The sequence below is a fragment of the Lagopus muta genome, chromosome 2, assembly GCF_023343835.1.
Source record: "Lagopus muta isolate bLagMut1 chromosome 2, bLagMut1 primary, whole genome shotgun sequence".
NCBI classification, from domain to species: domain Eukaryota; kingdom Metazoa; phylum Chordata; class Aves; order Galliformes; family Phasianidae; genus Lagopus; species Lagopus muta.
Window position 1 is genome coordinate 79,590,931 of NC_064434.1, and position 19,130 is coordinate 79,610,060.

At 42.6% G+C, this 19,130-nt stretch overlaps 1 protein-coding gene across 1 annotated transcript; it reads right to left on the reverse strand.

The window, feature by feature from the left end:
• Nucleotides 1–60: 60 nt before the first annotated feature.
• On the reverse strand, nucleotides 61–19,127 carry MRPS18A (mitochondrial ribosomal protein S18A). The gene is made up of 6 exons (XM_048936510.1): nucleotides 18,992–19,127; nucleotides 18,716–18,747; nucleotides 15,224–15,328; nucleotides 9,385–9,508; nucleotides 8,560–8,626; nucleotides 61–521 (listed from the first exon to the last, which is right to left on the reverse strand). Exons 1-6 carry the CDS (start codon nucleotides 19,089–19,091, stop codon nucleotides 377–379), a joined length of 573 nt encoding a protein of 190 aa, XP_048792467.1. The 5' UTR covers nucleotides 19,092–19,127; the 3' UTR covers nucleotides 61–376.
• Nucleotides 19,128–19,130: the final 3 nt, after the last annotated feature.

The following is a 19,130-nucleotide window of genomic DNA, read 5'->3' on the forward strand; positions in this document are numbered from 1 at the left end:
TTTCTTCCATCAGTGTCGAGATACAACAGCCCCAATGAGGCAAATCCAAATTGAAACACATTAAAGGGGAATTACCATTTATTTCTGGGAAAGAAGGAAACCACCTTTCCAAGCCCAGCAGTAGACTACAATGACAAAGAAGCCTTCCTGCCTTTGAGGTAAACTCTTGGCCCCCTGCTTTCTCCAAAATCATTCTGAACGTTGAATTCTGCTTTGCTGAATCCTGTTTTCCTTGAGGAACATCGCAGCTTATTCACCAGAGACAATACAGAGCACTAATGAGAGTTTTTCAATTTGGAAATACCAGCAAACTTGCAAACAAAAAAGCAGAACAGTGTAAAACAGCTGTGCTCATTGACTGTGCCAGTTCAGGAATCTAGTGGTTGTAATAAAGCGGCTTGTATATATATTTGACATTATCCTTCAGAAGAAGGTTTCCAACCGGCATGGGAACTCTGCACCACTTAGGGCCCCTCTTCCAGATGGGCTTTGCAGATCTGACGGACCAGCGAGTCAGATACCTGTCAAAACAATACACACGTATTTCAAATTGAGACCGATCACGGCAAAACAGCTTTAGTCAAAGCAGAAGCTGACACTCATTTGCTTGCCTTTGCCTCTCCACCTGCCTCTTTGTGAAAGCAGTAATGATGAGCAGAACTCTCTCAGTTCAGAAGGGAACCACTGAAAAGGACTATTTGTTTTGGAACTGCTGCACCTCTGCTGTACTGTAGCCACTGGCACCTGCCTGACTTCCAGTCGTGTGAAACAAATCAGGTGTAATCTCCAGGCTGCCGGCATGCTGTCCACCTGTAGCGAACGTGGAGTGCTGAATCCCTTCATTGCAACTAAGTTCAAGAGTGAGTCCATCCATTTTCTAGGGGAGATGTCATTTCAAGAGCTCACCTCAATAAAATAAACTGATTACAAAGGCCAAGTTCAGTTAAAATAGTCTCCAAAAAAGAACTAGTTTGCTTTCAGTGGATCAACGGGTATTTCTCTTCCACAGGATGTGATTCTGGCTCAGTTTTTGCATTTTCACATGCCCGAATTTGCTTTAGCATTCTCTTTATAATACTATTCCAGTTTGCTGCTGCAGGAAGTCAGAACCTGCAATGGAAGAGGTACTATAATTGAATTTTTGCAACTGCAAATCTCTGTCCGGAGTAAAGTCTGGCAAATATCCTCTGCTTTTTTACCATTTGAAGTTTTAGACTTGGCTTTGCAAACTGGCAGGGGATTTCAGATTCAGAATCGGTTACTGGAAATCTTACCCTGCGGCTGGGTGGCCTGGAGTTTTGTTAGGCTTTAAATCTTTTGCTACCAGTAGAGAGGGAACAGAGGTCTTTAGAGAAAGAAGAGTCTTTTCAGACAATAAAAATCCAAAGTAAAACCCCAGCATAATCTGCACAAACAATGCTCCAACAAATTAGAATTTGGAACAGTCTGATAAACTTTGTCCAGCGATGTTTGCATGCCTATGTTGAGTAATCCCATGGTCTTAATGTAACCTCAATCAGTCATCCTCTCCCCAAACAGCTTTGTTACCTTTCATTTGCATCATGCAAATTGGAGATATTAAGAACTTTGGACAGAGACCATGTAATGCATTTATTTGAAGGCATGTGGCAGATTCCCAGGAACTACAAAGAAAGCTTGCAATGCCAGGCAGCTATAGACTGTGTAACAGCAACACATTTTCCTAGTACTTTTCTTCCCCAGTGATCCCAAACAATACAGATTGAAAAAATGGATCACATTTAGAGGTTCCTGCCACTGAAATCAAGCCACTTTCAAACTTGAAAGCTTTTACTTTCAGGACATCATGATAGTTAGGATGGCAGGAGGGATTCAAAAGATGGTGTGGAACAAAGTTCAGTCAGTTTTTCTCACATAAAAGCAATATATTAGCCCCTTTTGAATTGTAATGTTATACTGCTGCATTAACGGAATCCCTTACATAACAAAATGAGGATAGCAAGTCAGAGAGACTCCTATCTCTCATTCCAAACGTCAGGGGAGTTCAGAGAGACCAAACACAGGTCCCTACTTGGGAAAGAGCCAATGGAAGGCAGCTTTTTTTGGAAGAAGGTGTAGAGTTATTTGACAGGCACATGGGGCTGCATCTTCTCACACTTCCCCATGAAGGGAAGTCTGTAGCACAAATTTTAGTATCACAAGACTGCAGTTACAACAAAGGAAGAAAAAAAAAATCTGAAATTGTTTGAATGCAACAGTATGTCAAGTGCAGTTCTGGTCATGTGTCTGCACGTGTACAGGAAAGTGGTCCCGTGGTAATAAATGTTCTCACTGAGAGAGAAGCAAATGTGTGAATGCGAGATACACATCAATGCTGTGTGCAGGTTTAGACAGACAGTGGCTTTTTAAGAAATCCCTCTGTTTCTGTGTGGGGGCTGAAAGTGCACACCCCAATTCTGCATAGGAAGGAGGATTTAGTAATGGCCTGATTTTAAAGCTTTTGTTATTTCTCCTTTGAGCAGGTCTAATCCAGCCCTCTGGTCCAGGCTTTTAGCTTCCTTTGGGGACTGCAGGCTGGGGCTTTTCATTGTTTGCTGAAACAGACATTTGGACGCTTTCCCTTCCTGGAGCACATTTGCTTTTAGCACTTTTAATACTTGCTTTGTCCCAAACTCAAACTTGTCCTATTTTGTTTGCTGCTTTTTTTTTTTTTTTTTTTTTAAACCTTGATTCAGCAATAGCAAAAGCCTGATGCCTGGGAGCACTCAGTCTACGAAATTTCTTTTCCTCTTTTACTAACCCCAGTTCCTACTGTTTCATAGAATAGATTTCTTTTTTGTCCCCAAGAGTAACAAGAATCCACAAAACTCATATATGAGAGCTTCAAAGCCCAGCACTCAGGACTTTCCTGTGAACTCTATTGTCCATGTAATCTAGTGTTTCAAGAAATCATGCACCCTTCTCTAGCCAAGTCACCCAAGTTTCCATTGTAGCAAGCCACCTGGTTTGTCTTGGGGAGCTTTTACAATAACCTACAGACATACACTGCCAGATGGTCTAAATTTTCTCAATCAGCTGAGGGTTGTCAGGACACAGTCTTCATGTGGATGCCAGATGCAACTGGTGTCCAGTCTCCTAACCAGTTATCTCGTTATGCAGAGCTCTCATTCTGGACAAAGGAGGAAAGAAATGCAATCTCAGAGAGCAGCAACCAACCCCAGGGCTCTGCTAGCCACCTTTTGTGTGGTGGGATCCCAGAGAACAACCAGAATCCCTAGACTCCAGATACACAAGTGACTAGTTTGGACAAAGCAAGATGGAAATCTTGGTCACATTCCTATGATTGGAAATGGCAAGACATAAAATGCATGGAAAAAGCTGTAATTAGTCAGCCACAGTCACTGCAGTTACCTAAAATATCTGTGGCACGTAGAAATCAGTTTCCATGGATTTTATTCCATGAGCAGGAGGGCCCCAAACCCTTCCCACCTAGAGGCTGCTGCTTAACACCTTGAAATAAGCACAGAAATTCTGTGTGCTGGGTAAAAGAAATTATCTACACGTGGGGCTACTGCAGCTCTGTATGCAGCCCAAGTATGCTGGTGCGGTTCAAGGCTGAACTTCTGAACCCTCATTGAACTTTTTCAGTCCGTCTCTTGTTTGGATTAAGAGCAGAAGGCAGCGGGCTACAGACTGTGCAGGAAGCATTCTATCAAAGTGCTGGCAAGACTGCCTCCTCTCTGCCACATCCGTTCCCTTGACACTTCTTGGTTTTGCTCACCTGCAGCCACTCCAGCTCTTTGCTCTTTTGAATTCACATGCTATGCACACACAGTTTCCATACAGATGAGAGAAACCACAAGCTGCTGGAATGAAACACTGATAGCAGTGAAATCAGATTCTGCTCTGAGGGATGAGAGATGTCTGCAGAGCCTGAGAACTTTATAATTCATAAGGAGCTCATATGGAACCTGCCTCTTCCCTGACACACAGCAAATTCTCCAGTTCATGCGAAGGACTGATCTGGATATTAGCTGTGCCAATTTCTGTTCTTCCAGTCGGAAGTTGAAAATGGAATAGTAACTGAGAACTTAAAATCACATACTCCACATGTACAGCATGTCTTGCTGACAAGAGTACGGGTGACTCAAGGAACGTGTGACATCCTTCAGTCTTTTGGAAAAGGGAACAACTTCTCAACATTATACTTTAACCAACAACAGGGGCCCACCAGAAGAAAAAGAGTGGTATATTCACGTTAAGAAAGCATCTAGATGATGGCCTGAACTTGGTGTCTGTTCTGGATAGTTAATCCACAATATCCACGCAGTAAACTCCATGCTGTAAACAAAACTGCCGAGTTGTTCAGGTTTCCACTCCTGGAAAGCAAGTACAGGAGTGTGGCCTGCAGCTGTACTTGACAGCTTCCCAAATTGGTTTTGGTGTGTGGTGGCCTGCACATACGACCCTGGAATCTGCAAACAGCCTGTTACTCCACACAGTGTTGGTGTAATCCTTGAAAATGTCCTCAACCTCATGGGCTAGTGACAATATTTTGTTGCTGCAGCACTTTACCAGAACATGCCAGGCTGGAGCATAAATGGACTCAAAATTAAGAAGTAATAACAGGAAGTTATGAAAGGCAGAATTCAGACAGGCTGAGGGAACAAGCTTTGGCTACAAGACAAGTTTGCTTGTAGAATCAACCCTTGGAAACAGTGAAAGCCCCAGACTGGGCCAAATAAATGAACCATAGGGACTAATTCTGTAATGACAGGGGTAATCTTCACTGGTTTCATGCCCAAGTTCTGTAGATAAAATGTTATGAAAGAGAGGGAGAGGACAATAGACTGAAGAGTTTACGGATGATGCAGAAACTCTGATGGCCATATTTCTAAAGAAGAGCCCACAGCAAATAAAGCAGTTAAGCAATAATATGCATGAGCTCTCATCATCAAAAACAAATCAGGCAGAACGTGAAAAGAACGAACGAAATCCAAGAAATGAAGAATGCCACAGTGGGTCTTACCTGGACAGTGTTCCAAATGCAGGGAGTAGAACAGAGAGCTGCAGAGTGCCCCTCAATTAAATTCTGACCCCAAGCTGTTCCACACATCACCCACTACCATGATGGCCAGTGTAGCTCAAACTGGCATTCCACTTTCATGTGGTACCTTCTTTTGCAGTTCCCCATCTCCTTCTCTAGGTTACATTACATCCTGGATGATGGATGTGATCACATACACTCTGTGCTAGAGCTGCATGACCAAGAACAAGCTGGGATCAAAAGCATCCTGCTTTTACTTTTGCATCCCAGAAACAGGTTAAGAAATGGGGTCAGCTGCCTGTCAAATGACCCAGTACAAAACAGGTAAATTCTTACCAATATGCAGACAATTCTGGGGCATGTAAGAGAGAATGTCTGAAGTATGTACAATGGAAACAGTAAAACAACTTCAGAAATATAACAGTGATTCTGCTTGTAAGCACCAGAAAAGCACCTTCCAGAAAAGCAAGAAATCCAAACTTCACATCAATAGATCAACTGCAGGGCAGCATCCCTGATCCTTGTTAAAAGAGTGGTCAGGGCTTTCTAGAGGAGATAAAGAGCAGAAGAATCTACTTCAACACTACACACAGAGCAGACCCACTGATGGTGGAACAAAGAAGCCATTACTGCAGGATGAGTTGGAGAGTACATGCGCTGGTCAAACTAGTGCTAAGGAATGTTCATTAGCTGTATTCTAGTCTTGAAAAGCTTTAACAAGTAGCCCAAGATGCAATCTGATACAACTGCACATTACATGATCGCTCATTTTCTCCCCATTGACATTCCCAGGGCTACATTAGCAGTGCAAAATAAAGCAGTTCCTTCTTATTTAAACAGAGATAAAGACAACTACAGCAGTCAATACAGGGATCTCAAGAAAAGCTCAATCTCAAAGATTTGGAAAATTGTTCAAAACAGCACCTACCATGATAGGCTACCTGTGCTTGAAAACCCAGCAGGCCTCAAGTGCTGGCTCCCTTGCATTTGGAGTTACCACATGTTGAGTTCATTCCTGCTTACTATGGCCTTACAAAGACTTCAAGAATGGTTACACAGGCAAAGGGAATGTAAGCTTGGACAAGTCATTTTCAGAAGAAACTTCCAAGAATAACTCTGTCTTCATTCCTCAAGTAAGTGCTGGTTAAAAGTCTACAGCATGCACAGGTACCCTTCCAAACTTGCAGGGGCACCCTGCTCCTGTAGGGCAGGAGGAAGGAAGTAATTAACTCCTGCTTCAACCAATGCCAGCTACGGTTCCACAGAACAACGTGGAAAGTCCAGAAAGGGGCAGGCATAAGTAAAACTCTCAGAGAGGCACACTGGATAAGATTTCCAAGGAGATATAGATTTTCCCCTTCCAACAGACTGAGAAGTTAATGTTGTAAAGACCACAGATGCACTCCTGAATCACACACAGAATCACCCGGGTTGGAAGGGACCCCAAGGATCATGTAGCTCCAACCCCCCTGCCCAGCAGGGCCACCAAACATACACATTCAGATCAGGTTGCCCAGGACCCCGTCCAACCTGGCCTTAAACACGTCCAAGGACGGGGCATCCACAACCTCCCTGGGCAGCCCGTTCCAGGGCCTAACCACTCTCCTAGTAAAGAACTTCCCCCTAACATCCAACCTAAATCTTCCCTCCTTCAACTTGGATCCATTTCCCCAGTCCTGCTGTTGTCAGCCCTGTTGTCAGCCACTCCTGAAGTACCCCTACACTCTACCCTGGTTCCAGGACTTATTTAGTTCCAGCTCCATCACTACCAAAGCTTTCAATCAAATTTCTTGATCCCTTCCATTGTCTCCATTCAGACCGCAAAGACTGCCTATTTCACTGCTGTTCCATCTCCTCAACAATAGCTTTGTTCTTTTCCTCAATGTCTGCAATCTGCTTGTTACATTCCCTTGCTGGAAAGAAAAAAATCATGTGGTGTAAGGTGGGACTAGCAATACAACAGGAAGGTGTGTATATTAATCACTAATTAAAATCTCTTAATTTTAGAGGTGGAAGCACCTGCTTCCATGTAGAACACGTCTTGAGGTATTTTTGTTCTCGCTAAAATTCTAAACAACAATTTACAAAATTCAAGGCATTAGACCTGGAGTCCTGGTGCGATTCCAGCAAGATACAGGATTTATCACTTCCTGTCTCGACCCAGGGTTGCTGTGTGAATGCTAACTAGATAATGTGCTACAGTCCACAGCTGCTGGATAGATGCAGCAACTAAAGAATCCCAAAGACTTTTAAGATACAGGAACAAAGAGTCAAAGTATCTGATGGAAACAAGGCTGCACCAAACGTAGAGTCCTCCAGTTTGATTCTCCCCAGTACTCAGTGCACAGCCTGACAGCATCTCAGGGACCTTTCCAAGGGCCTGCCTCAGATCTCCAGTGCAGAGCATTAGACCTGAAATGCAGGAAGGAGTCTCTGACTGCCCCAAACCCTGAAGCCTAAGCTCTCCCCGCAACAGCCCCATGGCCTCTGGTAACCCTATGGCTTGCTAATGCAGGGTTCATAAACCGCTCTGACATCCCCATGGAAACAGAGTGTGAGGCCATAAACAGGGGATTAGCACCTCCTAACGCTGAGCAAAGCGCAGAAGGCGACAGCAGCCTTTAGGTTCGCCCCCAAGGCCAGGGGCCATTCAGTCCTGGGAGGGGGAAGACAGCCTGTTACACAGGAAGGGCAGGCTGAGGACGAATCACAGCTTGCAGTCAGAAAGGGCAAATGGAGATGGAGCACAGTAAAACAAGCTTCTGTCAGGCCCCTGCTAGCTGCTCACCCCAACACATTGCTGGTACCCATCCTGAGCACCCTTTTGTCCCAAGTGCAGTTGGGGGCTGGACACTGAAAGGCTGAGAGAGAAGGGACTCTCTATTCTGGACACAAGAAGCCTCAGAGAGAGTCTTATCAGTGCTTATAAATACCTGAAAGGAAGGTACAAAGAAGGCAGCCAGGCTCGTCTCTGTGGTGCCCAGCAAAAAGACAAGAGGCAATGCACACAAATTGAAAGAAATGTCATCCATATTTTAAGAAAGTACCTCCTTAACTGTGAGTGGTAGAACTCTGGAACAAGCTGCCCAGAGAAACTGTGAATGGTCTACCCTTGGAGATATTTAAAATTTGGCTAGGCATTCTTGGTTAATCAGCAATAAGTGACCCTGCTTGAGCAGGTGAGGACTAAATAGTCTCCACAGTACCTGTCCAACCTCAACTGCTCTGTGATGCTGTGACTCCATTTCTGTGGCAGCTTTTTATGTCTGCCCTACTGAATATTAATGAACAGGAGGCAAGTGAGGCTGAAGAAGGGAGGGCAGACTAATGTGTGGCATTCATCATGTGGGGACAGACTGATTGAACGAGATGCAGTTTGTCCTTAAAAGTCTAATGAAAGAACTTCATGACAGTGGACACGTATTCTTTGTAAGACCTGCTGCGTAAGGCATGTTCTAGCCAGTTATAAAGAACTGCTTTTTCTCTTCTAACCTACTCCTGAAAAAGAGACATGGAAAGACAAGAATATTCACCTGTTCAACTTGGGTTTCCTGGGAACATGCCCTTCAGGAAGTAGAGGCCTGTGGTTTGGCAGCAAACCTGAGATAGAAAAAGAAAGGTGTGAGAATACAGTGCCTGTGTTGCATCTATAGCATCTACAAGTTACTTATACCTCATAAGCCAGGCAACTCAGATCCCTACTGCTAAAACACAACTAGAGCAGAAAAAGTACTTATTCTTTCTTTTGCCATTGCTGAACCAGCACTCTAGCCACAGATTAGTTAGGAGGTTCTGGTGTACACACTGAGAGGAAACACATGCCAAGGACTTAGGCTCAACAAAACGGCTTTTTGAGAGGACATAAAGCACTAAAGTCCAATCAGATTCCACTTTCAGGATGAAAATTTGACTATTAAAATCTTCAGTCAATTTAACTTGGATAATACTCAGACTGTGTTAACCTGGGATCTGCTCCCAGTTAAAAACAAAGATCTTCCCAAGGCAGATAGGAGACAGGTACATTAATGGTTAGAAGATCAAGCTTATGCTAAAACATGCCAATTTAGAAACTGGCATTTAATCATTAGGTACTATACTGAGATATTTCCCACATCCTTCAGCAATGGTAAACTCATCTAGAGGAGTAAATATCTACTGCTAAGGCAGGAACCAAGACAGAAAGAAAGCAGAGTAAGTGGTTTCTTTCTGGTCAGTCATCCTGCCCCAGTACTTGGTGCATGATGGGTTTGCTGACTAGACACTGGAATCTCACCAGCATACTAACTGGGTGAGAGAGCCCTTCCACGGGGCTCTCTACCCTGCACTAAGGATGTTGTCTGAAGGAGGAGGTGAGGTACCTGCGCGGTGTGCCATCTGCACACAGGCGGCAATCTTCTTGTGCTCCTCCAAACAGAGGCCTGTGATCCTTCGTGGCAGCATCCCTCCATCAGAACGGATGAACTGGCTCAAGAGCAAGACATCCTGCAGAAGCAAGAAAAGGGCAAAACCAATGTATTATAGCTCCTTTAATTGCCGTGATTCTTAGGTGTTGTGCTCACGCTGTATACAGAACTCAATACAAAGCAAACCAAAACAAAGCATACTTCCCACACATTTCAGATGCAGCTTGTCAACAAGTGGGTTTTGCTAGCCATCCCCTTGCCCGCCAGCTTAACCCAGTGAGGTCACTAACATGGTCTGAGTCTTCCCCTGACTTCACTACTGTAAACACATGATGTCAGCTGCAATCCCTACTACTTCACTGTCACTTGCTCCAAGATTCTGGCTAAGATAATGTGTCCTAGGTACTGAGGCACAGTTACACAAGACCTACAGATGGACAGTGTTTACACAACTTGAAACGCCATTACAGCTGCTATCCTAAAGGTCAGAGATACGTTAGATCACCTCTGGCCCTTTCCTTGTTTCCCTCAGAGCAGGATTGTTCTCTGGTATCTATTCCTCAAACTCTTGTCCAGTTTCCCATGGTAGAACTTCCCTCATGTCTCTCTGGAGGGTGGAGAACAGGGAAACAGTCCAAAATCTTGCACGAAAAGCTTGTTGTAAGAAAAGAACATATGCTGATAGGAAAGACCTAATAGAATAAATCACTGCTTTCAGTTCTTTGCCTGTGTATGCATTAGTCAGAGATGTTAGAGTCACACTGCACAGAAGGAGCATTCAAAACATACTGAGGCTTTGGCTGAGATTCAAGGATCATTTAGATTAAACTGCTGTTGACCTTCTTAATTAAGAGCTCTAGAAATGTAAAGCACTTTTAATAAAAACAAAATTAAAGGAATCTCTAGAATCAGATATTATCACAGGTCTGAGATTACAAATTCCTAAGCACAGCAGCAACAGCTGTTGCATGAGTGTCCCATTAACTGCACATAGTAAACCAGTCCAGCTCTTCACTTCCACACGCACCATCACTGCTAGTGCACCCTCAGACCAACACAGACAGGTCCCCTTGACGTGCTGATGTCTGCATAAGTTGGCCTGAATGGCTTCTGGGGCCTTTGTCCTTGTTTTTCTCCATCTGTTCACAGACTTGTTGCTAACTGAGAGTTCACTTCTCCATTACTGTAAACACGTCCATAGTTGAGGTAGCTGGACCACGCAGAGGTGGCTCACAGGCTGGAAGGGACGTGACAACAGACACTTCAACATGCTGGGAATTCAAACCAGGTATATCAGCATTTGATACTCCTCTGCCTGTTTGAGGAGTATCCTTCTCCCTTTTCCCACTCCACATCTATTCTATTTTACAAAAAGCTCCCTGAAACATTCCTTGCTTCATTTACTGCCATTGCAAAGACATACAATCACAAGTGGAATAAAAATGGGCACTCAGAAACTAGAGCTATATTGGATTTATAAATCCATCCCTACTGCATGAGAACAGTTAACCTCTGAAATGGGCTGCTAGAATTCAGTACAAACTTTCTAGTAATCAATTCTGCAATATGAGATGCTGCTATACAAATGCTGCAGTCAAAAATCCAGATGTTTATTTTTCCCCAATCCTATCTTCACTATTGTGATCATGACAATTTCCTTCTTCCCTAGCTCCCCTTCTACCAACTAACACGATCAGGCTGATTTTCAGATCCATCTCCTTCATTTCATAAATACAAAATGACTTATCATTCACCATCCACGGTGATGTTGTATCATTAGAACAAGAATAACATAGCTGAGCAACGAGCAGGAAGCTCTCAAGAGGCCATCTGTGGATAAAAGGGAAGAGAAGTGTCTTCAGTCCAGCTAGTACACTGCCTTGCCAATGAGAACAGTAACCAGGGGATCAGTCGGTGCCAGCTGCGTTGGTGGAAGCTGGGCAGGGGCCAGCCAAGCAGTCCAAGGGCACTGACTTTCAGCCACTCCTGAAATGCGCTGGATTGGATCCAGGAAACCTAAACAAGACTCCTTCCCCCTTTTTCCATCTTCTTTAGCTACCCAGTTCTCCAAATCACCAACACCTCAATTTGCACAAACATATCACATCCTTAAGTGAGAAAGGGCTGTTCAGCTCAAAGTGCCTAGGAAATGAAAAACCCCCTAGGCTTTTCTACTAGCCTGCATTACTCTGTGGGAAAGAGGGAAAAGGGAGATGATGGCAAGTTTAAGGCTGTTCCAGTCTTTGCTACAGTGAAAGCCTAAGGAGGCCACAGGCTCAAGTGAAGGGTGTGTGTGGTCCAAGTGCTTTCTCATATTACCACCACGCCTCATGGAGTCACAGGGCTGTTATCGAATATTTCCATGCAAAAGGGGGAGGTGAAAAGTAAAAAGGGAGACAGTGCTTGTTCTCCCACTGGAAAAAAAAAAATAAATCAGGAAAATCCATTCTTTGTTATTATCTCTGAGCAACAGTGTCACCAGCTGACCAGCTCTGTGTGGCAGTCATTTCTCAAGTGGAATTGCCTACGTTCTAACTGCCACAGCTTCAAATCACACTCATGCCATTTGGCCTAAAATGCTGCATACTCAACAGAAGGTTTGTCTGTTTCTGAAGATTCCCACAGTTAACAGACCAGGTGCCTGGTCTCCCATTGTAATCACACAGATGCATCTTACCACTGGGAGAAAGCAGACAGGTACAGCCAACTTTATGGGGCAGCTGTGGAGGGAAGTGTGCAAGTACGTAGAAGAGTCAAAGAAAAAAATATGTCTGGCACGTTCTCATGGTGCCGTCATGTTCCATGAAATTCACATTCTGTGCTAATGGACAGCCAAGCCTGTAACCACAGCTTTGCTTTAATCACTGGACAGCTCCCACGAGGCTGGACCCAGATTCCCACCCCAGTAATCTGCAGCATTTGATGAAAACAACTTGGATTGAATTAATCTAGGGCTAACAGGCAAATTTTGCAGTTCAGTTTCCTCTAATTGCTGCTAAAGCAAAATGACATATTTACTGCCTAACTCCGACTAATGGTGGTTAAAATGGATAAGGAGAAAAAGAAAAAAAAAAAAAAAAGAAAGGCAGCTTAGCCTTCACCTCTACACCTCTAAAAGATCTGGGTAAACTTGCTACCCATTCACAATAATGTGCTATACATAGTGTTTTGTTTAGCAACTGAAATGCAGAGGCATCTCTGCGTTTTACTATCTGCAGACAATCTGAAAAGCAATGTCCTTGGCGAGTTATATGCAATTCATTAAAACCTTCACTTACCAGAGTAAGATTTGTCTGCGTAGCCAAATTACTACTGGGTTGTACCAGCCAAGTCATTATTTCCAGTTACACAAGAATATACTTCTTCCTTTCACTCTTACTCCTGGGAGCTGTACACCATCCTCTAGATATTTTGTAAGAAGAGTGCAGATTTCAACCCCGTTGCCTGACAGTGATCAAAATCATTTTATTTTTTAAAATCTCCAGTGGCTACAGAAAATCAACTCTCAGTTTTTAGTGGATAGACATACCCAGATCACAAACTGTGGGAATTTGTGCCTCGGGCCCCTTTATCCTGAGCCTAGCAGAGACTAAGGACTGAACTGGCAATGACAACTGCAGCTCCCTACACCACAGCTGAGGCAAGTTGGAATCATGACCCGAGAGTGCTCACAATGCCTGTTTGGTTGATTAATAACTTAGGAGACATTGGTCCCCCCGTTCTCCGACAGCTAAAGTAACTCATTATGCCACTACTTTAGACTGTGCTAGTTGCCCATCACAAAAGAAAAGTCCTATGAGGTCATATTACTCAGCTCCCTCAGGGGCTAATTCAACACTTCCCTTTTCATAGTGCCTTATTCATTCCAATTACAAGCGTCCCAAGCAAAAAAGCTCACACTTTCCCTTCTGTGCAACTGACTGATCTCAGCTTATCAATCTCAAAAGAACCACTGTGATCCATCTATTCTAATCTCTTACCAAACACAGGTTATAGTTTATGCTTTATAAACTAGCCTGTGTCTTTAACAAAAATAGCTGTTCTCGATTTACTGTCTTTTAGGATAATTCAACCACCAGCGAGTAAATTGTGCCACCATTTAATTACCCACACAGTAGTGTGTCTGCCCTTTATTGTTTGAGCACTTCAAGATTCTGCTAGTCATCACTGCTGTAGCATAGAAAAATAGCAGAGAGCTTTTGTGCAAAAAAAGGGAGTTTTTATTCACCTTAACATTTAAAAGCCCATACATTCTCAACTGGCATTCAAACATATAACACACTTATTCAAGCAGAAGAGGTGATCTACTCCAGAACTGAAACTTTCCTAGTTCACATCAGCCCTGGAATTCCGTGGAGGAACAGCTCTAAATACTGAGGCAGGAACATGCTACAACTTGGATATGCTAGTTCATGCTACTATCTTCAGCCTTTTGTCTAGATTCTATTCTGCTCTGCAGCAGGAGTACTGGATGTATATACTCAGAAACATAAACATTCAGAAACTATGCAACAGTCAGGATGGACACGTATCTAGGATTTCTTGATTTCTGGGAACAGTCTCAACAGTGATTCTAAATATTCTGGCTGCAGGTAGCCCCCACCTGGGGGCTACACGCAAGCCAGGCCTCCTGCTCTGTACCTAATTCAATGCTTAAGTTATTTCTGTTGCTTAAATATGTATCTGTTTAGTTTGGTTTTTTTTTTCCCTGTTGCCTTGCAGTAGTCATCTGCAAGACTGTCATTAGCACCCAGATATCCAAACAGTTTTTCATCTCTGCGTGCACTAGGACTGCATGTGAGCAGCTCAGTCATTGTGCAGCTAACAGGGCTTTCAGTTTCTCTCACATTAATGGTCTTCCTTTCTCAAAAGTATTTATTTTCCTCCAGATGTATTTGCATCTCTTTCACCTTAATCCTATTGGCATTAACTTGTTCTGACTTCTCTGTTACCTAATCTTAGTTACAGGATGTTCTTGTCTGGTTTTCTTTTTTGATTCCAGCACTGGTATTTTAGGGTGGTGGGAACACTTAGTTCTTTTATGACCTCTGTGTTTGAATGACCTCTGGTGAGGCTACATCTGGTGTCTTCTACCTCACACTCTCTATTCTATGGTGCTTTTGCTTTAAAGAATTACAGAGTTTCCCCTCTATCTTTCACGTTTAGTGTTATTAATAATCTCATAATCATTTCCTGCAAAAGACATCAATCAAAATCTGTTTTTTTCTGTTGCTAAGGGGAAAGGAAAGTAAGCATGTGTGCTCTACCTCATATCCATCAAGAACTTTAGAGTTCTTAAGTTCAGTTACTACCTTAGTGGACAGTGATCCAAAATGAAACCATGGTGCTCAAATACACAATTGATTTAATCAAGTTTATTGGCCTCTCTGGCATTACAACAGGCTTGAATCTGATAGTTTAATATTGCATTCCAGTTCCATTTAACTAGAAGTGCAATGCTGAAGGAGAGCTAAGCACACTAGAAACACATGCTCTAGGATCAGATGGTAGGATCAGATGGTAAGCAGTAATGGGCACATGCATAATCCCAAACCTCCTACTTGATATGAGAAAATCCCCCTCCTTTTTTTTTTTTTCCTCCAATGAACACGACCAGCCAAGGCAAGCAGTTACAACATAGGAAGTTATTCTTGTTACAATCAAGGGAAGCATAGATGGAATTGCTTATTTTTACTACACCCAGGGAAAGAAGAAAGGGGGCAGATTGCTCAGTACATTACACCCGAGAGCAATATTTATCCACCTGTGGGGAATACTACTTCATTAGACTTACCACATAATCGTACTTATGCTTCAGGTTCCAGCGACAGATAGGACACTGGCCAGAGGGGTTAGGGGGCGTTGGTGTTTCAACATCCTCTATAATTTTCCCTTCAATCTAAGAAGCAATTCATAGAATACAATGAATGAGTAAAGATTCCATAGTACCTGCACCTAACCTCCTCTGTGGCTTGAGGAATATCTTTCATCAAGTCTACAACATGCTGACCAGTATTGCACAGGTGTAAGGGAGACAGGATTTGCATTATACAACACACTTGTATATATACATATATATAAATATATATATATATACACACACACACACACGCAAATCAAGCACTTCAGGAATGCAAAGACAATAGGGATAAAAGAAAAGGGGCACAGAAAACCATTTGGTAAATCTTATATATATTTTGTTCAAATCTAAACTAGTACACAATGTGAAGTTCTCATTCTTGCTTGAATTCCACTTATTGTGGTATTCCTTTGAATCACTATGCCTTGCAATTGTAGCAGTCTGTTAGCCAAAAGCCTTAAATATTTTTGCTGGGAATATGAGAGTATCAGAGAGTATCAGATGCTTGCTGTGGGCCAAAACACGCATAGGCTTGCTGGATTATAAACCACCAATGGGGAAAATTATGAGGAAAAAAAGTCAGACAGGAATGTTGTGTGCTTTTTTCGTTCTTTTTAAAATTCTTTTTAAAATTACACCAATATTTTTTCTAGTTTAATTCCCTGAACAATTCCTTTGGGCGACTATTTTACAACCTTTTCCTCTGTCACTACAAAATGGTGACATCTAACACACAAATTTTCTTAACTTTCTCAAAAGAAATGTAGAAAAATCCAAAGAAATGCAGAAGGTGTACGTAGGAGGAACTTGAGAAATTTGTTTTCTAAATGTAGATGTTAGGAATATGATGTCTACATAAACGTGTACTTGTCTTTCTTTTTTTTTTTTGAGGGCTTATATGAATAGAAGCAAGAGCTATCAACTTGCAGCTGAATGGACAGAAAAGACAAAAAAGACGAAGGCAGTTTTTCTTCAAAATGTTCTGGAAGAAGAAAATTTCTGGTCAAGATTAAAACCACATATGGAACACCAACTGCTAGGGTCAAATAGTTCAAGTAACACGGAGTTTAAAAAAATCCCAACTATCTAATTAAAGTCTCCCATACTGTGGATGAACACAACTTTGCTTGTAAGGAAAAAAAAAAAAAACAAACAAAAAAGCTGTTTTATTTTGAATTGTCAAGTTCTGGGTCTGAAAACCTGGGAAGAAAAAAAACATGACATTTTCTCTAAGTATGTGTGGGACCACTGGTATTCATCTGAAATGCCATGGTGTAAGATATTAGACCAAGCATCTTTCTTGTCTAGTGATGGCAAATGAGTAGCTTATTTGTGGCTGAAGCACCTCCGTACCTCAAAAAGAGGAAATACTCTCAATTTTTATTTAAGACTTCTTCTCCCACAGTTTCAACAGAAAGTTTCACATTAATAATAACACACATGCACACACATGCACACACATGCACACACATGCACACACATGCACACACATGCACACACATGCACACACATGCACACACATGCACACACATGCACACACATGCACACACATGCACACACATGCACACACATGCACACACATGCACACACATGCACACACATGCACACACATGCACACACATGCACACACAGACCTGTATTTTAGATATATCTAAGTATCTAGCTATCTATATATATAAATAAAATACAGGTCAGTATCTACTTTCCATTTGTTGGTAAAACGATTTCTGGGGAAGCCAGCATGTCTGATTCCCTCAGAGTCTCATTGATTCTTGGCAGTCTGGCTTCAGACTGTACTTTGACTGTAATTTCATCTCAAAAGTGAATGAGAAAAAATATAATCAGAATGCTACATCAGTTTTTCTTGACGCAATTTCAACACACAGGTTTGGGTAATTATTGACCAAAAACTGAGGGCTATCATACTGTTATGCCACTGAGTTATTATTCTTCTGTTACAGGACTAAGAATGAGTACAAAGGTTTGATATTCTCAGTATGCTGATGAATTCTGAATTCCTTTAGGGTTCATTCATCTGGCTCATACACACTTCCTTCAATACTGATTAAAGATAAAGAGTTTATAGGCAGATGAGCATGCAGATAGATTAAGAAAAACCTGATGTTGAGCTTGTAGGAAAAATGGAGTGACCAGAGGATACGCTAAGAAATGCATCAGCCCTTTAGTTGATCAATTTACAAGATATAAGAATCAAGTTACAAGATTTTCTCATCTATAAGCATGGATGAATCATATGTTGATGCATTATTATTGATGCATATTATGCAGAAGTATCCAGATCTTCCCCATGATGCACAAAGAGACAGGAAGCTGAGACTTCTTTTTTTTCTAGAAGACTCTGCTAGTGTAAAAAGTTAAACATGTAAGTAACCTACTCTATTCAAGTTTCAAACATGGCAGTGTCCTCAAATCCAAAGATGACACAAAGGAAATTCAGACTTTTAAGTGTATAAACAGTCAGTTTTTGCCCATTTCACTAGGAAGAAAAAGTCCCTTCAATCCTTATTTATATATAATTCCTGCTCTGCTCTCCCAGTGATATTTAAACACTTCCAAGTATCTGTACTGTCTGTCTTCAAGACACATATAGTTACTGGTATATGTAATATGAGCAGAATAATTGAATTTTGCTCCCCATCCTTATTCATTTCAGTACTTTTTCTAAACACCAATAATTCTCTTGATAAAGTACAACAGATCAGATGGCATCAATTAAGCAAAATGCTAATTCTAGTGCTTTGGTATTTTTCTCTCACATATTATAGCTGAGAAAATGCTTTTTTTTTTTTTTTTAAATCAGATATCTCAAAACCTGTTTATTTTCAGAAGCAATATTCTTTGAGTATCTAGAGTCTTCCTTTTGACAACAGCTCTTCTACTGATTTTTTTTCTCATTGGATGCATTACGAAAGGCAAGCTTAACATCATGAGCAGCCAGTAAGGCACATACTGTGACTAACAAACACAACGCACATTAAAGGCAAGCAGCACACACGTGTCATACAGCTGGCACTGAACAGCTCTGCACTCAGGCAAACTTTTACCATGCCTGTTCGTGCTAACCATGGGGCTGAGATGACATCAAGTGTCAGGGCTCCCAGTTTTATCGGGTATTACCACATAAGAGGTCAGGGTAGTTCTCACTGGAGCCCTCCATCACCTCACCAGCAGCAGGGTGATGACCCAGGCTTGCTGTGGCCAAACCATTTGTGTGGCCAACCAGCTTAGCTACACTTGTAACGCTCTTCTTCCTTTGTTTGGCCTTCACAGGCTGCGATGTCGTTTGGGCAGAAAGCCGACCCTTTCACCCTCCCTTTTTGGAACCAACAGGCTTATTCCCTTCTGCAGAAAGAAGAATTAACAGCACGAGCTGCAAGTGGGAAAGAAGTAGGGACAGAGACTTACTATGGTCGTGTTGCCTTCAGTCACTTCCACGACTACACAAAACAAAAATAAAGGAGAAAAAGACAAGAAATCAAAATGAGACTCATTTCTCCTTAATAAAAATTAAAAAAGAAAAAAGCAGTAAGTGGTGGGGTGGTGGTGAAACAGAGCAATGTTCCATCGCGGTGCGAGACCAGAGCGAGAGGGCAGCCCGGGGACCGGAGCGATACAGAACGAACCCGGAGCACTGCCCCGACCCCCGAGCAGCCCTTCGTCGACGGCCACTCCTGCACTCACCCTCCCGGAGGGTTCTGGCCGGTGGTGAAACCCAGCCGCTCCCCCAGAGCCCGGCGAACAGCCGCCTGAACGCCCCGCGCACCAAGCTGGGTGCCGCCATCTTGTCGTCGCCCTCGCTGCCGTCACTCCCGCTTCCGCC